At 40.7% G+C, this 23008-nt stretch overlaps 1 protein-coding gene across 3 annotated transcripts in view; it reads right to left on the bottom strand.

The window, feature by feature from the left end:
* The window catches only part of PLCL1 (phospholipase C like 1 (inactive)), a 388297-nt gene that overhangs the window by 344796 nt on the left and 20493 nt on the right, over positions 1-23008 (bottom strand). Inside the window, exons 2-5 of one of the 3 annotated variants that reach the window (XM_082397315.1) lie at positions 21516-21589; positions 18695-18784; positions 9473-9559; positions 8276-9027 (exon numbers count right to left, since the gene is read on the bottom strand). In XM_082397315.1, coding sequence (XP_082253441.1) covers positions 8276-9027; positions 9473-9491 — 771 coding nt within the window. In that variant the 5' untranslated portion in view covers positions 9492-9559; positions 18695-18784; positions 21516-21589. Of the gene's footprint in view, positions 1-8275; positions 9028-9472; positions 14599-18694; positions 18785-21515; positions 21590-23008 lie in introns of all 3 variants that reach the window. The other 2 variants (XM_082397314.1, XM_082397316.1) reach the window with 2 other exon arrangements.

Consider the following 23008-nt stretch of genomic DNA (forward strand, 5'->3'; position numbering starts at 1 on the left):
AGCCTGTGTAATTTACAGCAAAGTTGGATCATAAATTCTTGCTACATGGTAAAGATGCTAATTCTGATAAAAGAGTAAAAATGTACTAAGAGGAGTTCCAGTCATCTCAAGGGAAAGTGGCGTACGATGTTATTGTAAAGTCATGGGTATTTTACATGAAAGGTTAAGAAGCTAAAAAAACATAATCAAAGAATCCTTATCAGAGTTTCCCAAAGTTGTTTTCAGAATTGTTTCTTTTCGATTTGTCAGTAAACTCAGTTTTTAAGGTAGCTATATAATGTCTGCTATTTCATGCATACTAGCTAAGGTTTAAATCAATATTATTTAAGAGGTTGTACAGCATAAAGATTAAAAGCAACCTCTGGAGCTAGACCATTTGGGTCCATTTCCTGGCTCTGCATTTACTAGCTGTGTGACCTTAGGCAAGTCATATCTCTCCAACTGTAAAAAGGGAAATAACAATTAAAAATACTAAACTCATATGGTTATTGTGAGGATTGAATGAATTAATACACATTAATTGAACAATGCCAGACTTATAATACAACTTATATAAGCATTTGCTATTACTATAAGAAAATTGCTCAATAGGAAAATCTCTGCAAGATGTACTAGGTGTTTCATCTATTAGATTAAACATAAAAATAAAGCATTTAATTATTAATAACATATCTAAATATATAATATTTAATTATAGCATGGAATCAATAATTCCAAAGTATTTCAAAAGGGGAGTTCACTAAATGCTGAAGATGTCTTTGCATCTTGCATGTCAGTCTCCATGGGGAGCACAGACTCTGCCAACCTTCATCCCCCACTTCTGCCCCTACTAGCTCCTCCAAAAATTAGTCATGATAAATGGTTACAAGACTGCAAGTTCAAGGACATTGATAGACTCTGTTTTGTGGAGGTGAAGTTTTCAAAGGAGACAAAGGTCAGAGTGCACATGGCGTGGTATCCTCTTTCTCCCCTCACCCAACAACGTGCTGACCTGAAGGGGAGCAGAGCAAGGCAGTTTACACTCACTCTTCCCACACAGTTGCCCTTTTCCTGAGCCAGACCCTAACCCAGCCTGAGCCAAGGCAGGTTTGGAGGGGAAACACATTCTCCTCCTGCTGACTCCTTATTCTCTAGCCCGATGGAGTGAGCTCCTGAGCAGCCCACCCTCATCATCAGCTGTCAGATCTGAGATGGAAGATATGGGCTTTAAGAACACAAGCTATTTGGCCTGCTTTGGTTTGAAATCACTTGAGCCTTAGAGAAAAGTACCTACAAAATGATCAGGTCCAGCTTTCTAGAGTTCTGCCTTGTAATCTTGGTCCCAGCTAACAGTGAAGGGGTTTTTTTGTTTGTTTGTTTTTTGTCTCTTTTTTACTTCCTTGTGCGTTTATCTTCCTCAACATCTCACAGGCAAGGTGTTCTGAATATAATCTATCATTTCTAACCATTACATAGTACCATACAATGATACAAGTGTGCCTACTTATACATACTGCCTGAGCTTAGTCTAGTATAGATTTAGCACCTTTTAACAAGCTTCTGAACAAGTCAGTGTGAAAGAGTTAAGAAAGCAGATATTATCTTTCAAAGATTTTAAACTTTTGAATACAAAGTTGTGTGGTTAAGGAAAAACACAATATCCTTGCCAGTGATAGGTATCATAAATTCACAAATACAAATTAAGAAATCTTTGGGAACTAAGCACACTTACTAAAATAGTTTAGTTGTTATGTTGTTTTGTTTTGGATGGATTATACTCTTTTCAAAATTAACTTGCCTTTCTTCTTCATGGAGTGATAATGATAATATAAATATGATTCTTTTCTACTCACAATGTACAATCCTACCTATCTCAAAATAATGCTAGTTTAATTACTAGTGAGGTAAGTTAAAACGGTACTGTTGAAAATAAACTACATTATATCTCTCTTCAACACAGCCACATAAAATGTTACAAATTAAACTAGAAATCAAATCCAATTTTAAATCCAAAGGACTATTCCAATACTTTGCCACACTATAATTTTGTTGCCATCTAATGTTAGCTGAAATACACAATACATTGGCCAAGAATTAAAACAAAACAATGTTGTCATTATAGAACTTGACCATTCAGTTATAATTGTTTTTATCAATTTAGTATACTCATTAATTATAATAAATTCTGTCTATCATAACCTTTATAGGAACTGGGATACAGAGATGAACTGGGGATGCAAAGATAAATAAGATTTGATAAAACTACAAATAAACCTTTTTTACATTATTAGGAAACATCAAAATATGAGATTTTGTAGAACTCACAGGTTCCACTGTAATAGGTTTACTGATTTATTACCTTAGATTTAGACTGGAAGTGTAATCAAATTATTCTCTCTCCCCATCTAATACACAATGGTTCATTTACTAGTGTTGAGATCCCAATGGAAAACTCAAAAAGGAACTTTACTCCTGCCTCTTACTTCTGTTTAGTCATTTTCAGCTGGATAATTTTTTTAATGTACAATCTTATACAGGTCTCAGTTTAGACACTGCTCCTGAAAATGGAATTATGTTTAATGCTCACAGTTATTAAAGCCGAGCAGTCACTGGGGGAGCAGGGAAGGCTGCTGTAATTCTTCCTTTGAATTACTCCCCAGCATGCTGCCTGACCAGTTGCTCTGGCATTACCTAGAAGCATTAATGGATTGTTTGTTCAGTAGCACCAAAGGTAAAGTCGGCTGTCCCTGATGTCTTCTCATAATACCCTGTGGTGCCTGAGGTGTTATTTGGTAATAAATGTTCAATTGACATTTTACTGTACAAAATTTAATTACCTTTTTTTCTCTACTGTAGAAGGGGAAAGGCTGGGAAAACAACTCTTCAGTCTTAATTGCAATGTATGTTTGACCTCTCAGTGGCTATGCAATTAATGTCTACCTTTTAAACCTTAATATAGTTTCCAAGAAGGAAAAAAATTCTTGTAAATTCTGATAGTAGTAGCAAGGACTAATCAACAGGTACTTCTAAAATCTCTCATCAAAACATGACAAGGCTCTCTATCAAAATTTTATTCTGAATTCTCTTGAGAGATGCTATAAGAAATCACATCAGAAAGGCACCACAATGAGAAGCAACCACTTCTAAGGTGAAATGTGACCATGTTTCTATGGCAATTTCAGGAAAAGTAAACACTCTAACTGAAGTTACTGGGATAATAAAACAAATCCACACAAGAAATTCAACGCTATTTATGAATCATTCCTCAGGAGGAGCACCCACGACTGAAACAACCAAGGCACACTAACTGCACGCAGTAAGGCTGGCCAGCCCCACTGTACAATCAGGTTGTTTATCCAAAGTTCACCCATAAGTTGATTATTTGGAAGTTTTAACACATATTTCTACAGGAAAAAGAGTCTACAAATTCTGATTAATTCCCACGCCAATCTACAGAAGCCTATTTAACTTATAATGTGTCTAAAATTTTTGAGTTATTTTTCAATCACACTTAATTCCCTTCATAACTGTCCCTATTAAAAATGTTTTCAGAGCTCCCACACAATATCCCCTATTTCATCACTCCTCTAGAATAATACATATTCCTATGCCCCATATATCAGTCTAAAAGAGAATACCATCCTTCACAAACTCAACTGTCTGCATGGGCAGGGGAGAAGTGGGCCGGGCGTAAAAGAACAGGCATACCTTTCATATATTGACAACACGTAGAACATCTGCCAAGCTGCTCTACCTTTTAAAATACAGTACAGGCCTAACAAAATGACCAAAGACAAAAGCAACTGCAATCCCTTTCTAGAGTCATCCATTTCCAGGTGTTCTGAATTGGAGAGGTGGAGCTGAGACAAGATAGTTTACCCACAAGCCTGGGAGCCCAAGAATATGCCACTTTCTTAGATGTTCATGTTGTTTCTAACCTAAAAAAGTATTCATGGATTATGGGCTTTCTGCATCTGAGAATCAGCATGAGACCACAAGTTCTCATGTTAAGCAGACATGGGTATGAATCCTGACTCCACATGGTATCAGTAGCTGTCCATGCCTCCCTTCTCTACTTGGAGAGTTTGCTATGAGGATTGATTATAATGTATGAAAGCTCCTAGTTCAGTACCTGACTCATAGTAGGCAGCACTTCACAAAAGTGAATAAAATTTCCCTTGCCCGTTTGAGGAGAGCCATAATTTTTATATGGGTCAACAGGTACCCAAGGTGCATTTTTGAGGCTGCAGCTCAGAAACTCACTACACCAGCCCCACAATGAACATGACAGAATGAGACTGGCCATGATATAAAATAAGAGACATGGACAACATGGAAGTCACTACTCTCGCTGCTTCAGTGCACGTCTCAGCACCTCATTTCCAACTCCTATCTTCATCCCACACACCTATGTCCATGGGATCCAAGTGATAATTTCTTCTCAAGAATTCATACTGAAGTAGAATCAAAAGGAAATCGAAAAAAGTAGAACTCTTCAATACATTGAATATAGTGGGAGACAAATCAACTGCTTTTTTTTTTTTTTGGCCGCACAGCATGTGGGATCTCAGTTCCCCAGCCAGGGATCATACCCGCGCCCCCTGCATTGGAAGCACAGCGTCTTAACCACTGGACGGCCAGGGGAGTCCCACAACTGCTCTTTTATATCTCAATTCCTGCCATCTGGCATAAGGAATAAGCTACACTGCTTTCTATTTCCAAAAATTTCTATTATAGAGTTATAGAGCTGTAAACTATAATCTAAAATGTTAAATATTTTAAATGTATAAATTTGATATCAAGTACCAGATAGTTAAATGGTCTAATTCCTTAAGTAGAAATATATTTGAATGTACAATAGTACATAATTTTTAGATATTATCGACCTTGCATGTAACTAACTTGTCATGAAGAAGCAATTTTAAACCACAAGTCATGAAGAAGCAATTAAGATGGAGTCTATTGCAATATTGTGGTATATAACAATGCACTTACCAAAAAACATGCAACATTTATCAACGTCAATGCTGTCCAAAAACTTACACAGAAAAACACAGGGAAAAAATGGACAGGTTAAAGAGAACCTAGTTTAATTCTCACATTAAATTTTTTAAAACTTAGGACTGGGCATATAAGGGAAGAAACATAATTATAGTAGAAAGAAGACTTTCCAAAGATGTGTAAAGATAAATGCTATTGTTTTCATCAGCTCAGAAGGAAATTGTTTTCTCAACTAAACACATATTTTCACAAATTAGGGAGGGCAAGTTTACTGAAAACATTCCTTTTATTAATATACAAGACAGTCTGTTTTCTGGCATGATAGAGGAATGCACTATTCTGATTTATCTAATATCCATGTTCATAGAGAATTAGCAGTCAAATAATTAGACTAGAAACAATACCTAAATTGAGCTGAAAATAATTTGATATTTGATGATTCACAATCTTTCAGTGGCTCAGAGTTATGATCATGAATATCAATTACCCCTGTACTAAGGCTATTTGGAACAGCATTTAATAGTTTGATTAATATAAAATGTACTAAAGCCTTTCTTTTTTTGTGTATGTTTCAGTGCCAAATAAAAAGAACTCTTGGCAACACTATGAAGAATGCAATCTTTTCTCAATACAGAACATGTGCTACTTATTTCTTATATGATCTAGACCTTTTTTAGGAATTCTCATTTTTACTATGCTAAAGTGAACAAACCACGGGGCAGCAGATTCAAGATGTCAACAGAAAGGTCCTTGATCTCAGAGAGGGAGTGGCACAGAGTCCACCAACTGCCTCTTTCCCCACTGTAAGATAATGAAGGGCTCTGGGAATAGACCCCAAGGACCACTACCCACCAATGACCTACCAGGTTATCCTTGAAGATTAACAGACCCACCACAATGACCTTAGACAACCCTCTAGACATCAAAATGTTCGGAGCAAATCTGAAGATATGAGGTCTGTAAACTCTAGTGAAACTTTATTACATAAATCAGCAGCATCAGTAGTTCACCACAGATAAGTACAGATACATATGCTTATATATACATGGAATATTACTGGAAGGATACACAAGAAAGTGTTAACAGCTATGGGGGTGGACCATGTTAGTGGGAATGTGGAGTGGCTGGGAGTTTTCCCTTCAAACTCCTTTGCAACATTTGTTTTTATCATATGCATATATTACTTTTTCAATAAGAGCTAGTTTAAGATAATAATAATAATTCACTTCATTTTCTGGTAACTTTAATTTTAAAGGTCATTTATTAAATGTTTATTTTACTATTAAATAGGGAAAGAATCAAGCTGCTACTCTGTTGCCTCCCTCCTTTTTTGTCACAAAAAGAAACTTCAAAACAACAGAGGTGGGCTTCCCTGGTGGCGCAGTGGTTGCGAATCTGCCTGCCAATGCGGGGCACACGGGTTTGGGCCCTGGTCTGGGAGGATCCCACATGCCGCGGAGCAACTGGGCCCGTGAGCCACGACTACTGAGCCTGCGCGTCTGGAGCCTGTGCTCCACAACAGGAGAGGCCGCGATGGTGAGAAGCCCGCGCACCGCGATGAAGAGTAGCCCCCGCTCGCCGCAACTAGAGAAAGCCCTCGCACAGAAACGAAGACCCAACACAGCCAAAAATAAATAAATAAATTTATTAAAAATTTAAAAAAATAAAAAAAAACCCCAACAACAACAGAGGCACCATTACTCAGCAAGGACTCTTCTGAGAATATCAACCAGCACACAACTAAAATTTAAAAACTGCAAATTTAGCTGCAAGAATTTGTATATTCCTTATGCTCTGTTACTTTCATTTTTTACAACACAACAAAAAAGCCCACTGCTTTTTATGATGGTATATTTTAAACTATCTTGAGGCTCTTGTTTTCACACAACACGTGTACTGTCTATATCTTAGATTCCAAAATGTGTGCTATCTAATTGTGATGGTTTTTTTAAGATTCAAAACAATATGCTTTCTGACCTGCGGGTTAACAGGAAAAAAAGTGATCATTTCCTTTTTATCCAAATTCACACCCAGAATAGAACACTTCTTTTCACATAATCTAAAAGTCACAAAATAACAGAAACTACTACAAGTCATTTGTAACTACCACCCACTCTTCTTTTAATATAGAAATCTCCGTGTTTGGCTTTAAACTTCCATGTGTCAGTACTGGGGAAAAGCCTAGACTATACTTGGAGCTGGCTGGATGGACTGGGGGAGGAGTCTACCCACACCGGCACTAGGAGCTCCAGTTTAGAGCTTGAGAAAGAGACACGTATTATGTGGTGTATACACAGCTTAAACCTGAGCAAGGGTTTTTAATGTATTAACACAAGTACATTGCAGTTAAGTAGTTCCAAGTCCATCCTTCATTATCATCTTTGGCTTACTTTTACATGGAAGTAGTTTCATACTGACTGTTCTACCAAGATCGGTTTTAACGTCATGTACCCAAGATTACCCACGTGCATTTACGCTAAAAGGCCCTTTTCCAAAGCCTGTGGAAGAGTTCTGACTTCCAGGGGACCTTATCCCGATGTCATGCAACCAAGATGAAATCTCAAACAGGAAACAAGCCCCAAGTGGAAGGAAGATGGATGGAGAGAAACCCTGACTGGTAGTTGAGGGGTCGAGAAGCGTTTTCCCTGGATGTGGTGGTAACCACAAGGACCCGGGGTGCTGCTTGGTGGATTGGCTGCTTTTCGGGTGCGCTCTCTGCAGCGCGGAAACTCTGGGCTCCACCATCGCTCTTTACTTTGCTGCAGGGGCCACTGAAAACTCTGCCTGCCTACGGGGAAAGCTCACGCTTCGTGAGATCTCAGGACATTTTGAGTCTCGAAGGTTTGGGTTTTTTTGTTCTGTTTTGTTTTGTTTCACTTGAGGGTAAACTGTGCATTTCCTTTACTGTACGGCAAAAGCTAACTTTTCGTTGGAGAGCAGTGCACAACCATCCCACGGGTCTGCATTTATATTGAGTCCTCCCTTCCTCCTTGTATCAACGGTTTAGCGAAACTTTCAGAGAAGATGGGGAAAAGCATCCATCAAAACGCAAAGACGCAGAGCGGAACTTTTCCTCCTCTGTCAAGAAAAAAAAAAGTCACTTCTGCTTCTCACAGCCAAGAACTGAGTCTGGGAACCTCCGGATAAGGAAGGAAGGTTCGGTAATGAAGGAGATGGGAGAAAACAATGCTAAGCCTGCGTGGCCTCCGGACACCATACATCCTGCCCCGGCCCGTGACCCATCCACGGTCCACCATCCACACCCACGCTCCCGGGGCCGCGCGGCCTCGCTTACCTTGATGATGCTGCTGCGCCGGGGGGTCGCCCGCGCAGCCTCCAGGAGGCCGGCCTCGCCGTCCGCCGGGGCCCCTGCAGCGCTGGGCAGCGCGACCCCGCTGCGACGGTCCCTCCACTGGCCCCCAGGGGCCGCCGCCACGCCGTCCCCGGAGGCGGCGTCCGGGCCCACTCGGGGGTCGTCTTCGCTCCCGGCCGCGTCTGTTAGCGCTGGACCCTCCCTGCTGGCTGCGCCCTCGGCCATAGCCGAGCGCGTTTCGGGCTCCCCGGGGGGAGGCGGCACGCCCGTCAGCGGAGTCCAGCCGCTGGGCACGGGTGCGCTCCTGCACCGGGAGGCGACCGCGCCAGACTTTGTTTCACCGCCCGGTGGCGGCGGCGGTGGCGGCAACTTTCTGGAGAGGAGACATCGCTCGAGTAGAGACGTCCGCGGGCTTTGATCCAGGAGGCCGACAGTCCTTGGGGGGACCGCGGCGGGAGTGGGGAGGAGATGTGAGCGGGAGGGAGAAGGAGAGGCGAAAAGGAGAGGGAGGTGTCCGAAATGTGATGCAAACGCCCGCTCTGCGCCAGACAAAAGGCACCGGGCGCCTGGCCGGGCTGCCTCCGAGGCCGGGACGCGCGCGGCCTGAGAGGGGCTGGAGCCCGGCGACCGCTGCCCGGCGCACCAGCCACCTGCCCGCGGACGGCGGCGCAGTGGCCCCAGGAAGTGCGGCGGCTGCGGCAGCGGCGGCGGCGGCGGCGGCGACCTCCACTCCGCTGTGTTGTGACAGGGAGGGAAGGACTTGTTTTGACAGCCCGTGGGGATTGGCAGGCGTCTGGGCCTCTTAGGAGCCTCGCCTCGCCGAGGGGGGGGTAGACCCGACCAATCCCCACCAGGGAGGGGTGGGCCCGAGCGCGAAGAATGGAATGTGTTCTCTAACCGGGAGCAGACCCAGACGGGCTTGTGTACTCGAGTGGGGTGTGAGAGCGCGCGTGTGCGCACCCGGAGGCGCTCCGTGTGTATTTTGGGAAGTTTCGATGTTCGAAACGAACCTGAAGATGCAACAAAATCCGGGGATGGGACAGAGGCGGGGGAAAGGAAACCTTCGTTTGCAAAGCGAAGCAATTTGGAGGAAATGGGGTGTTGAGTATTACGGTCAAAGCCTTTGAGGTGACGCGGAGCGCAGCTTCGCACCATCAGGGGTTAATTGCAGGCTCTCACCTTTAGAAGTTAAGTCCATGCAGAGATAAACTAGGGTTTCCTGGGACCCTGTTGTTGGATAATTTGCTTCAGTTTTCGTGTAAACATCTTCAGTTCACTCTGCAATGTGAATAAATATGACAAGAAAATGGAATCAGATAAAAGAGGTGAGGGTAATAGGAAGCCGAACCAACTAAATCCTCTGGAGAGTGACTCCTCACAAAGCATAGATAGGATGCATGTTGGCTAAGCACAAGGTGAGGTAGGGGATTTAATCTCTATCCTAAAACATCCCTATTTGATAATGAATGGTTCAACCTCCTTTCTCTAGATAATCCTATATAAACATATTTTGCTCATTTCCAGCAAGTTAGCAAGAGGAGAGATATCCTTGAATGATGCATTAAGGCAGTGAAATTAACCACAGAATGTTCAGATAGGTGAAAAAAGGATGGCTCTGAGGTTCCCTAGTAGGATAGAAGATTTGACATTTTAATTTAAAGGCGTTTTAATATTAGAATCTCTGTTAAACCTTATTTATAACATTAAATTATATTTTAATTATTAATAATTTTATAATTTGAGATGTTACTTGTTCCTTTGACTAAGAACATGAGAAATTCTTCAGCCTTTTAACCCAGAATTTGTTAGAATGTCAGAATTTTAGAGATGCAAGGGGATTTAGGGATCATCTAGCGCGGCACTTTTATTTTACAGATGAGAAGAAGGCCCAGAGAGCTTTAGTTTCTTGTCTACTAGTTAGTGCAAGAGGTGAAATTAGAATCTGCCACTTAACTCCTCCGGTAATCTCTTCACTACTTTATCTGGCTCCTCTGGGGCTGCAAGCAGCCAGAACTGGATGAGGCCCTTGGGAGTTTTCAGACTTGACATTTACCAACTATCAGGGAAGACTGAGAAGGCTTGATTTTACCTTTTCTTTAAATATAAATGCAGCCTGGTAATGAATGTACCAGATTAGCAACCTCTGGTTTTAGAACCAACACCACCCTCTAGTGAGATTCTGAGAACTGCATCCATAATAGCAAATGCTTTCTTCTTTCTTTCTCATATGTAAAAGACAGGAGAGGAAACTCAGTTAGTTTCCTTTCAACTGATCTGCCCTTATAACCCACAGACAAGAGGAAGGAAGTAGAAGGTCACGCAGACTTAAAACAACCATACATGTCCTTCATCTTCATCAGAAATATTTTTACTTGCTATACTCACAAATATAACCTATTTTAACCTATCACTTTTTTCTTTGGTATTCAAGTATTACTATGTTTTATTTCTGTCTTCTACAGTTGCTTTCAGAGCTTTATTTTTCTGTTACCCTCATAAAAATTCCATTCTTGGGTTGTCCTCTGAGAAATGTAAAACTGTGGTTATCTCACTCATTATCTTGTTCTATGATATTAATATCATTTACAGGGATTTCCCATGTACATGGTTTGTGTATACCATCCTGATATTATTTTTTAATATTAAAATTAGTGTCACCTTACTAACATTTACAGTCAGTGATCTTCAAAAAACTAAACCAGAAAGTATGGCATGCAGTGTACATGCACAAAATTTTTTTTGTGTTTCAACTAGATGATGGCCAGTTGAAATCTTCTCATCTCTTTTCTCCCTTAGCAGCATTCTCTCTCACCCTCATGTGAAGGCAAACACACACACACACACACACACACACACACACACACACACACACACGCATCTTTGCTCTGAGCATCTGTTCAGACTGTTGTCTAATTCATTCTGCCTTGAGAATATAGTTGGACCCTGATCTAGCAAGTCTTTCATACTGTTGTCCTCTAGCATAAGCTCAGAAGGCTTCTCCTGATATTCATGTTTGCAGTTTAAAAAAAAAGAACCCTCCATTGAACCTGCTCCTACCCATGCACAGATTCTGCTCTGTGGCCCCACTCCCAAGACTGAGAGAAAGGTGTAGCCAGACTCGGTCAGATCAGCAGCCATATAAACATTCCTACCCTCCATTAAAAAAAAACCCTTTCCAAGTTACTAGGACCCACAACTCCTGTCTCCCAATCATTCACCAAGTAATGTGACAACCACTTCATGGGCAACTTGGAAGTTGGAGGAATGGGAGGGATAAGGGGAAGGGATGTGAGTAAGAATCATAAATTGTCAATTCAAATGTCACCACCTCAGAGAGGTCTTCTCTGACCACAAATCTCAAGTTGCCCCTTCAACCTCACACACATACCATGTTACTCATATTATTCTGTTTTGTTTTCTCATAGGATTTTATCACTGTAAATAAACTGTCCTGTCCATGGAATTGTTTACTTATATAGTCTTTCACGCTGACCTCCTGTCTCTGCCCCACTGAAATGGAGAATGTAATCTCCATGTGCATAAAAAACTTGTCTATTTTGTTCAGTGCTGTACCTCCAGCTCCCAGAACCATGCCTGGCAGAGTAGGTGCTCAATTAATATTTGTGGACAGAATCTTTACCTTTGCAGTCCTCTAACTGAATAAAACAACCACTTCTGATAAAGAAAAATGGCTCTGTCCCTGAGGACTTCTAATTGTCAAGGATCCTGGAATTCCATCCTAGGGCAAAACTCAGAGCAGACCCAAAGCAAGTAGTTGCAAAGTTAGAAGGATGCTTATAAATTGGAGTAACATGAAATCTAGAATTGGACTGAAAAACAACTGATGGGAACCTAGCCAGCTGCAGCAAACCTGAAAATACCTAGCCCAGAATTGAAGACCCGGTATGTCAATGTAGTCCTTCCAGTTCAGGTTAGTCACTTCAGAACCCTGGGCCTAAGAAAAATCCAGTGAGAATAGTAAGACTTTCCATACATTACCAGGAAATCACAGTTGGGAAGAGAATTTATCACTGCTTTCTATGTACCAGATAATCCTCTATGAAGAATTCTGATCTCTACTTTACAGATGAGGAAACATAGGATCAAAAGGGTCAATTTACTTGCTCAAAGTGACAAAACCAGGACTTGAGTCCCAGACGATGACTTTGAAGCTTGTGGCTCTTTCTACTACACAAGGCTCTCATAGGATACAAGTCCCGTGATGGTCCTGGAGACTTCACTTTTTCTGAAGAACCACTCCTTCAAATCTGGGACCACTCACATTAGGCACAACTACCTCTTCTCTTAACACCAGCATTACCTCTATTTCATCATGATGGAGTATAAGGCTGATTGATTTATCAGTGTGTGAGGAAACACATTTATCCTGTGATCCACATATATGTAAGAAAGAATATTTTGATATTAAGAGCCAGTTCAAAGATGCATTTAATATGAGTACAGCATTTTCAAATGAGCCACATATATCTTTATATTCAGTCACAGAGCTCCCCAATACACATTGTAGTCATTTTGATTTGCTAGTTCAAGAAAAAGCAATTTGCAGGGTAATTTATAGTATAAATATTATAGTAGAGCAAATATATGCTAAGTCAATGAAAGATAAGCAAAACTTAATACAACCTCTTAAAATTCAAGATTCCCTTTTCTTGACAGGTATTCCTTCATCCCTTCTATTTCAGTAACTAAAACATAAAAATCAACTACTTTCATTTCTAAGTAGAAGGACACTCCACTTCTTGATAACAGTCCTACAAAAATGAGAAGTTACAGGGAATTCCCTGGTGGCTTAGTGTTTAGGATTCCGGGCTTTCACTGCTGTGGCCCAGATTCAATCCCTGGTTAGGGAACTGAGATCCCACAAGCCACGCAGCACAGCCAAAAAAAAAAAAAAAAATGAGAAGCTACTAATTGTTTAGGATAGATCTAGGTTCACCAGTTTAATAAATCTTCCAAGTACTGAAAGGCAATAAATATTTAAGAAATCTCTAATTACAGACAATGTTCTTCAATGTCTGATGGCTGCTGCAAACCTGTACTACCTGCATGAGAACAGAATGCCCAGGTGTTTGTCCATAAACACTGCCCCCTCAGGAATCATCCCACATAGACTCTGAGGCTAAAATATACTATCAGGAGCCCCAGGCCAATCGTCTGGGAACAGTCTGTATGTTCAGGGCAAAGGTCTTTTAAAAATAGACAGTCAGTGTTGATTTATTTTCTATGTGTTAATTTACTTTGACACAGATCCTGGAGTTGGAGCTCAGGTCGTGGTTATGTTCCCTACTGATGCAGAAGCCACAAAGGCATTTATGAAAAGTACCACTGGAATGGTACTAATGACACCCCCACGAAAACTTGTTTCTCTTCTTTATTTTATTTAACAACTTGAGTTGTTTCCAGGTATGGTTTTATAATATAAACCTCTTCAAATCAAACATACACCCAATGCCTGACACTTGCGATACAGGAGTGAATAGGGGGTAGGTTCCTCCTCCTCCTCTTCCCCCACCCCAGGTACAAACCCCAAATCTAATTCATCCATATATGATGGGGATTTTTCCTCCAATTTTGCCAAGACATGAAGTTCATTAATGCTTGTCAGTATCACAGGACCCATTGGAAGAATATATCGAGCCATATTTCTTTCTCTAATGCACTCCTTTCCTTTCATCATGATGTATTACTCTTTTTTTTTTAATTAATTTATTTTTTTACTTCTGGCTGTGTTGGGTCTTTGTTGCTGTGCGCGGGGTTTCTCTAGTTGTGGCAAGCAGGGCTACTCTTTGTTGCGGTGCACAGGCTTCTCATTGCAGTGGCTTCTCTTATTGCGGAGCATGGGTTCTAGGCGCACAGGTTTCAGTAGTTGCGGCGTGTGGGCTCAGTAGTTGTGGCACATGGGCTTAGTTGCTCCGCAGCATGTGGGATCTTCCCAGACTAGAGCTCGAACCCATGTCCTCTGCATTGGCAGGCGGATTCTTTTTTTTTTTTTTTTTTCATTTTATTTTCGGCTGCATTGGGTCTTCGTTGCTGCTCACGGGCTTTACTCTGGTTGCGGCGAGCAGGGGCTACTCTTAGTTGCGGTGCGCAGCCTTCTCACTGTGGTGGCTTCTCTTGTTTTGGAGCATGGACTCTAGGCGCTTGGGCTTCAGTAGTTGTGGCACAGGGGCTCAGTAGTTGTGGCTCCTGGGCTCTAGAGTGCAGGCTCAGGAGTTGAGGCACACAGGCTTAGTTGCTCCGCGGCATGTGGGATCTTCCCAGACCAGGGCTCGAACCCGTGTCCCCTGCATTGACAGGTGGATTCTTAACCACTGCTGGCAGGCAGATTCTTAACCACTGCACCACCAGGGAAGTCCTGATCATGATGTACTACTCTTATACCTATTTTGTTAGCCTTATTATGTCTTTGCTGTAGCCTACCTCAAAACTTTTGGAAGAAGCAGAGTGAGATATTTAAATAAGCACAAAATCATAATGCATGTTCTAAATTAAAATATAAGACAAGAGTAAAGTATGGTCTCTTTTGTAAGCACTTTTTAGTTCCAAATAAGTTTTCAGGTGTAAAACTCTATGGTTTAGCACAACTTTATCTGCTTTATTAAAATGAGGAAATTAGAAAGTGAATCCTTTCTTTAAAAAAGTAAATTTCCATTTGAAGCCAAATGTCTAGTGAAAACTGGATTGCTAGCATTTGCTCTGTCATTAACCTCTGTGAGAATCTCACAGTTCCCACCCTCACTGACTCAAATAGGTCACCATGGACACAGTGCCTCTACCCTTAACCCACAGTGGAGGAGCAACAGCTGTTGAACTGCACTTGGGAATTTTGCCATTCTCTGCTCTTTATAAAATGTCCTGGTGAAACTGTTCAGATAATGTCACAATTGTTTTCAAAAGATTAGGGGAGGGACTTCCCTGGTGGTGCAGTGGTTAAGAATCCGCCTGCCAATGCAGGGGACACGGGTTCGAGCCCTGGTCCGGGAAGATCCCACATGCTGCGGAGCAACTAAGCCTGTGCGCCACGACTACTGAGCCTGCGCTCTAGAGCCCAGGAGCCACAACTACTGAGCCCGCATGCCACAACTGCTGAAGCCTGCGCACCTACAGCCCATGCTCCGCAACAAGAGGAGCCACTGCAATGAGAAGCCCACACACCACAATGAAGAGTAGACCCTGCTCGCCAGAACTAGAGAAAGCCCGCTCACAACAACAAAGACCCAACACGGCCAAAAAAAAAAAAAAAAAAGATTAGGGGAAAAAACATCTTGCAAGAATCATCTGAAATACTGAGCAAAAGCAAAGGACTAAAATTTAATTTAAACTGTGAAGTGAGATAACAAACAACAAACATAGTACAATACTATAATTAGTGTAATGAGAGGTTACAGAGCTTTCTTTAAAGTTTCTCCTAGCCAAACTGAGTTTTCAATAACTAAACTGATCGCTGCAGATAGAATTTATTTGGAAGATTCTTTAGGAGCAAATACTTAAACTCTAAGCAAAAAGTACCAAACACTATTTTTTTCAGACCATCATTTCTTTTTTTTTTAATTTTAAATTTATTTATTTATTTTTGGCTGTGTTGGGTCTTCGTTGCTACATGCGGGCTTTCTCTAGTTGTGGCGATGGGGCTACTCTTCATTGTGGTACACAGGCTTCTCATCACAGTGGCTCCTCTTGTTGCGGAGCACGGGCTCTAGGTGCACGGGCTTCAGCAGTTGCGCACGCAGGCTCAGTAGTTGTGGCTCGCGGGCTCTAGAATGCAGGCTCAGAAGTCATGGCGTATGGGCTTAGTTGCTCCGCAGCATGTAGGATCTTCCCGGACCAGGGCTCGAACCCGTGTCCCCTGCATTGGCAGACGAATTCTTTTGTTTGTTTGTTTAATTTTATTTACTTTATTTTTGGCTGCATTGGGTCTTCGTTGCTGTGCAGGGGCTTTTCTCTGGTTGCAGCTAGCAGGGGCTACTCTTAGTTGCGGTGCGCAGCCTTCTCATTGCGGTGGCTTCTCTTGTTGCAGAGCACGGGCTCTAGGCACGTGGGCTTCAGTAGTTGTGGCTCACGGGTTCAGTAGTTGTGGCTCGCGGGCTCTAGAGTGCAGGCTCAGGAGTTGTGGCGCACAGGCTTAGTTGCTCCGCGGCATGTGGGATCTTCCCGGACCAGGGCTCGAACCCGTGTCCCCTGCATTGACAGGTGGATTCTTAACCACTGCTGGCAGGCAGATTCTTAACCACTGCACCACCAGGGAAGTCCTGATCATGATGTACTACTCTTATACCTATTTTGTTAGCCTTATTATGTCTTTGCTGTAGCCTACCTCAAAACTTTTGGAAGAAGCAGAGTGAGATATTTAAATAAGCACAAAATCATAATGCATGTTCTAAATTAAAATATAAGACAAGAGTAAAGTATGGTCTCTTTTGTAAGCACTTTTTAGTTCCAAATAAGTTTTCAGGTGTAAAACTCTTTGGTTTAGCACAACTTTATCTGCTTTATTAAAATGAGGAAATTAGAAAGTGAATCCTTTCTTTAAAAAAGTAAATTTCCATTTGAAGCCAAATGTCTAGTGAAAACTGGATTGCTAGCATTTGCTCTGTCATTAACCTCTGTGAGAATCTCACAGTTCCCACCCTCACTGACTCAAATAGGTCACCATGGACACAGTGCCTCTACCCTTAACCCACAGTGGAGGAGCAACAGCTGTTGAACTGCACTTGGGAATTTTGCCATTCTCTGCTCTTTATAAAATGTCCTGGTGAAACTGTTCAGATAATGTCACAATTGTTTTCAAAAGATTAGGGGAGGGACTTCCCTGGTGGTGCAGTGGTTAAGAATCCGCCTGCCAATGCAGGGGACACGGGTTCGAGCCCTGGTCCGGGAAGATTCCACATGCTGCGGAGCAACTAAGCCCGTGCGCCACGACTACTGAGCCTGCGCTCTAGAGCCCAGGAGCCACAACTACTGAGCCCGCATGCCACAACTGCTGAAGCCTGTGCACCTACAGCCCATGCTCCGCAACAAGAGGAGCCACAGCAATGAGAAGCCCACACATCACAACGAAGAGTAGACCCTGCTCGCCGCAGCTAGAGAAAGCCCGCGCACAGCAATGAAGACCCAACACAGCCAAAAAAAAAAAAAAAAGATTAAGGGAAAAAACATCATGCAAGAATCATCTGAAATATTGAGCAAAAGCAAAGGACTAAAATTTAATTTAAACTGTGAAGTGACATAACAAAAAACAAACATAGTATAATACTATAATTAGTGTAATGAGAGGTTTCAGAGCTTTCTTTAAGGTTTCTCCTAGCCAAAATGAATTTTCAATAACTAAACTGATAGCTGCAGATAGAATTTATTTGGAAGATTCTTTAGGAGCAAATACTTAAACTCTAAGCAAAAAGTACCAAACACTATTATTTTCAGACCATCATTTCTTTCTTTTTTTTTTTTTTAATTTTAAATTTATTTATTTATTTTTGGCTGTGTTGGGTCTTCGTTGCTACATGCGGGCTTTCTCTACTTGCAGTGAGCAGGGGCTACTCTTTGTTGTGGTGCACAGGCTTCTCATTGCGGTGGTTTCTCTTCTTGCAGAGCATGGGTTCTAGGTGCACGGGCTTCAGTAGTTGTGGCACGTGGGCTCAGTAGTTGTGGCTCATGGGCTCTAGAACGCAGGCTCAGTAGTTGTGGTGCATGGGCTTAGTTGCTCCATGGCATGTGGGATCTTCCCGGACCAGGGCTCAAACCCATGGCCCCTTTATAGGCAGGTAGATTCTTAACCACTGCACCATCAGGGAAGTCCCCAGACTATCATTTCTAAAGGAAGGAATATTTTTCTGATTTTTGATAAACGTTACATTTCTCATCAACCTACTGATATTAATTCTAAACTTCAGAAAAATAAAATACGTGGATACACTAGAATCTTACCCTTCCATCTACCTGAATTCTTCCTATATGCAAAATACAGATTAAAATGGTTTTAGTTTGTGTTCCGAAATTGTCAAGAATAGTCTGTGATCTGTGATTGAAACTAAATTAAAATCAAAAGGGGTGTCTCTTACCTGTACACCCAGTGGATGAGAAACAAGCACTTAATGAATTATAAAAAATATTTTCTCTTATTTCTCATCATTAATTCTGCTCACTCACCAATCATTAACAACATTCATTATTATGATCACATAAAAATACTTCATTAATACTCTTTGTTGTAAAGCAGATCATCCTACTCTGGGAGATGTTCACTGATCCTTCCCTATGCGAGAGTTAATACATCCTCATCCCATTGACAGCAGGCTCAGGCATGTGACTTGCTTAGACCAATGAAAGATGAGTGGAAGAACTCCTTGTGTACAGAAGTTTTAAGAGCCAGTATATACTTACCATGATCTCATTTTCCTTTGCCACAGTATTAATTGTTCACCAGGCAGAGGCTGGATCTTGAAAACGGCACGGTGCAGAGCTGAAGTAAATCTGCAATGAACATGAAACATGAGCAAGACAGCAACCTTTGTGGTAAGTCCCTCAGATTTGGAGGTCATTTGTTACTATAGCAGTTTCTAAACTCTCCTGATACAGACACATAAATTTACCGAAAGCCCTGTTCTTTCCACAACCATGCTATTGGTTCATATGGCCAGATACTGTTTGATTTGCGCCGCAAATAAACAATCTTGGCATCTATTAAACCAGTAAAAACTAAAAATTCTTGTATATTCAATAAAATTTCGTATGATCATTTCCATTTCTGTGACATATTTTTCTCATTTATTTCTTTCCTGCAAGCTGTATAAACCTGGTTTTGCCTTTCTTAAGAGATTTAGAAATAATAGCATAAATGTGATAAATATGCATATTTTTTCATATAATTTTTTAATCTTCTTTTACCTGTCTTGCACATTTCTCTACTCCTCAAACCACTCAACCCTCTCACTCCTTGCAAGATAACTTAAATTAACAACCTAGTATGCATCTTTTCAGTTTTGGTTTGCATTCATGTATGTAGATATACACATATAAGTAGAGTGTGTTTTTGTCATTGTTTGATTTACAAAAAAAGCAGGGGGAGACATTTTTATACATACTCTTTTGAGTATGTATAACAACACCTGGTAAGGATCCCACCACCTCATCCGCAATATCTACTAATTCATTCTTTTAAATTAATGCATAATAGTCCATGGTACGGATATATCATTGTTCATTCAGGCATTTCTCTATTTGAGGTATTCAATTTATATCTAATTTTTTACCACTACAAACAATGTTGTAATAATCATTTTTGTACACACATCTTTATGAATCAGTCATTTCATTTCCATCAGATAGATTCTCAGGAGTAGAATTTTGGGTCTAAAGGTATATGTATTTTTTATTTTATTAGATAATGCCAGATAGATTTTCCAAAGAGTAACAACACTTTATATTCCATCCCAATGAGTATTGTAGTTCTCATTAATTTCTGCCTCTTACATATAGGTATAAAATGATATTCCATTGTTATTTTAATTTGCACTTTCCAGATTACTAAGCACACTTCAAATGTTTCTTGCCCATTTAGACTTAATCTTCAGTAAACTGTCTATACATGTGCTTTGCCTAATTTTCCTTTGGATTAAATGCCTTTTTCTTCTCAGTTTGTGAGAGTTAGATGTCAAACACAGAGATGCCACACTCAGATTCTGCTTCAATAAAGGGCTCACTCTGCAGCTGCAAGGAGTATGGTTCACTGGCAGCCTTCAGCTGTCCAGTAACTTAGGGTCCACGTCAACTTTTGACCCATTGTCTTATTCTTCTTGAGGAAGCCCCTTGCCAATGAATGAGTGAGGCGTTGATAGCTGAGGACAAGCTCTTCTCTTCTCTGGGCAATCTCCAGCCAATGGGTCCTGGCCATTTCCACCGTGGCAAGACTCCTCCAACAGGCAATCACTGCTCCAGAGCTGCCCCTTGGGCTGGTTGAGATTTTGTCAGGTCTGCACCTAGGCTCCTCCTGCCCAATTCTGCTCCTCCCTTTTTCCTCTACTGTGTTACTTTCCAATAAACCTTTTGTACCTCTAACTCATCATGCTTCTCAGAGAACCCAACCAACATATTATAGATGTTAACAGTTATTACGTTATCTGCTTTTGTAACATTTTTTCCAGAACTGTTTATTGACTTTGTCTATGGTATTTTTGCATATACATTATGCTAATTTTCATATAATCAAATATGTCTCTTCTCAGCATTGGTTAGGAAACACTTTCCAACGCCTAGATTGTACATGTAATCTCCTACCTTTTTTGTAAGATTTTTATTGCTTTTCTTTAACATTTAAGTATTTGGTTTTTCTATAATTTATTTTTAAATTTAGTTTACATGTCTATATAAGTGTGTACAAAGTTAAGTAAATTTTTAAAAAATAAGATGGTGGTCTACTTTTTATTTTCTTCATGAACTAATCTATTCTTTTCTTACTGAACTGAATTATCCTTCTTGTCATATATTAAATTCTTACGTGTACTTCAGTCTACTTCTGAGTTTTCTGTTCTGATTCCCATCCAAGACATATTTATTTGATTATAGTGACTTTGTGGTATGTTCTTATACCCATGCTCACTCCATATTATAGCTAGAGGGACTTACCTAAAGAAAAAAACCCAACTCCCCACTATGAAGGTTTATTGGCTTCCCAGTGCCAGCTGAATAGGGTCCAGGCTCTTTGGCATATGTGGCATGGCTCCTATCTACATCCCTGGCTTCCTTTCTGACTACTCCATTTCTCTTCGTTCATACTTTAGGACTATCAGGCTACTTAAAGCCCACTGAATACCACATGCTGTTTCACGCTGTCACATTTTGGTTACACGAAAAGTCTTTCCCACCTTTCTTCACTGAACTAACCATTATTCTTTCTGCAAAATTCAGTTCAGACTTCATCTTTTCCAGGAAGCCTTTCCAAAACCCACAGCTTACACTTTACCCTCCATTAATATGTTGGTACCTACTATACTACATTGATACATTTCTTTAAGTGTGTCTGCCTTCTGCTTTAGGCTGTAAAATTCATTTCTTATTCATTTTTGTACATTTCGAACTTGACCCTATGATACAAAAAAAGCATTCAATACATTTTTCTTAAACTATTAAATTAGAGCAATGGTCCTCTGGCCATTCCCCTCTGAGGATGTGGGAAGAAAATATTAGGACTTATATTTATACTTACCTAAATTGAATAAGAAGTAAATCAAGTTTTGCCCATGTTAATATGCAGGTTCCACTGACACCATCACTTGATCCCTATGTGGGTGAAAGAGGTATTTTGAGGGATGATTGGGAGTTCCAGAACTTGGAGAATTTGACAGTGCCAACTTGTTACCTGATACATAAATCCAGTTAAATAAATTTTAAAATTATATTGTATAGTTTAAATTAAACTATCCCAAAATGTATGAATGGCTTAAAATATTCCTGGAAAACATCTTGAATTGAAGATAATTCTAGTGAACATTTCAAAACTAGCAGAACTGACCCTTCTCCTGTTCAATACAAGGACATAATTGCTTATATTAAGAGGAAAAAACAATGACCATATATCTGACAAGAAGTAAGCCAAAAAAATTTTTTTACTTTTTGACATGCAGATATACATTCACTTCTGAAAACAACCATGACCAGTGACAAAACATTTTAAAGAAATATTTGCTTCATCTTTTTAAAATTCTTTTGTGTATGTTTTATGATATGCATAAATACTAGTAAAGAAAAAAATACATATAATAGATAAATAAATAAATATGAATGATGGATATCCACAAAAACCAGTGAGAGAGTGAAAACAAAAGTGTGGAGACCCCTGCAGAAGAGTGAGGTCCTCAGGATCTATTCATGTTTTATTAGGTCAGGAAGATGGAGGAAGTATTCATCAAACGTGTTGAGGGTGAAAGGAAATCCTTTACCATGAAGTAAGCCATGGGGAAAGGATGGGAAGGAACTTAATGGTAGAAAGAAGAATCACAAAAGGAAGCTTGAAGGAGAGTCTAGGAAAATAAACAGGAGCAAAGCAAAAACCTCATGAAGAGGAACTGGTCCATTTCATTAGGAATCAGCACAGCAGTCAAGGCATTCAAGCCATCAGAACAATTCAAATTTGTCAAGGTATTTCCCAAGGCATTCCCCTACACTAGATAGCCATTGCTCGAGTCCACTTTCTCAAAAGGAAAAAGGAAAATTTGCATTTTGAGTGCATAATCAAATAAGCTGTACCCAAACAAAACTAATAAATTCAGTGGGCCAAAGTAACAAGTATCACAAGAAAGCCTAAATTAAACTGAGACATTTGTGTGCCTATATTTGTTTTAAAAACAAAGTACTTGGAGATTGGTTCAAGATGGCGGAGTAGAAAGATGGACGCTCACCCCCTCTTGAGAGAGCACCAGAATCACAACTAACTGCTGAACAATCACCGACAGGAAGACACTGGAACTCGCCAAAAAATATACCCCACATCCAAAGACAAAGGAGAAGCTGCAAGGAGATGTAAGGAGGGGCGCAATCATAATAAAATTAAATCCCATAACCGCTGGGTGGGTGACTCACAAACTGGAGAACAATTATAACACAGAAGTCCACCCACAGCAGTGAAGGTTCTGAGCCCCATGTCAGGCTTCCCAATCTGGGAGACTGGCAATGAGAAGAGGAATACCCAGAGAATCAGAC

This window comes from Balaenoptera borealis, assembly GCF_965194805.1.
Source record: "Balaenoptera borealis genome assembly, chromosome: 6".
Taxonomy (NCBI): Eukaryota; Metazoa; Chordata; class Mammalia; order Artiodactyla; family Balaenopteridae; genus Balaenoptera; species Balaenoptera borealis.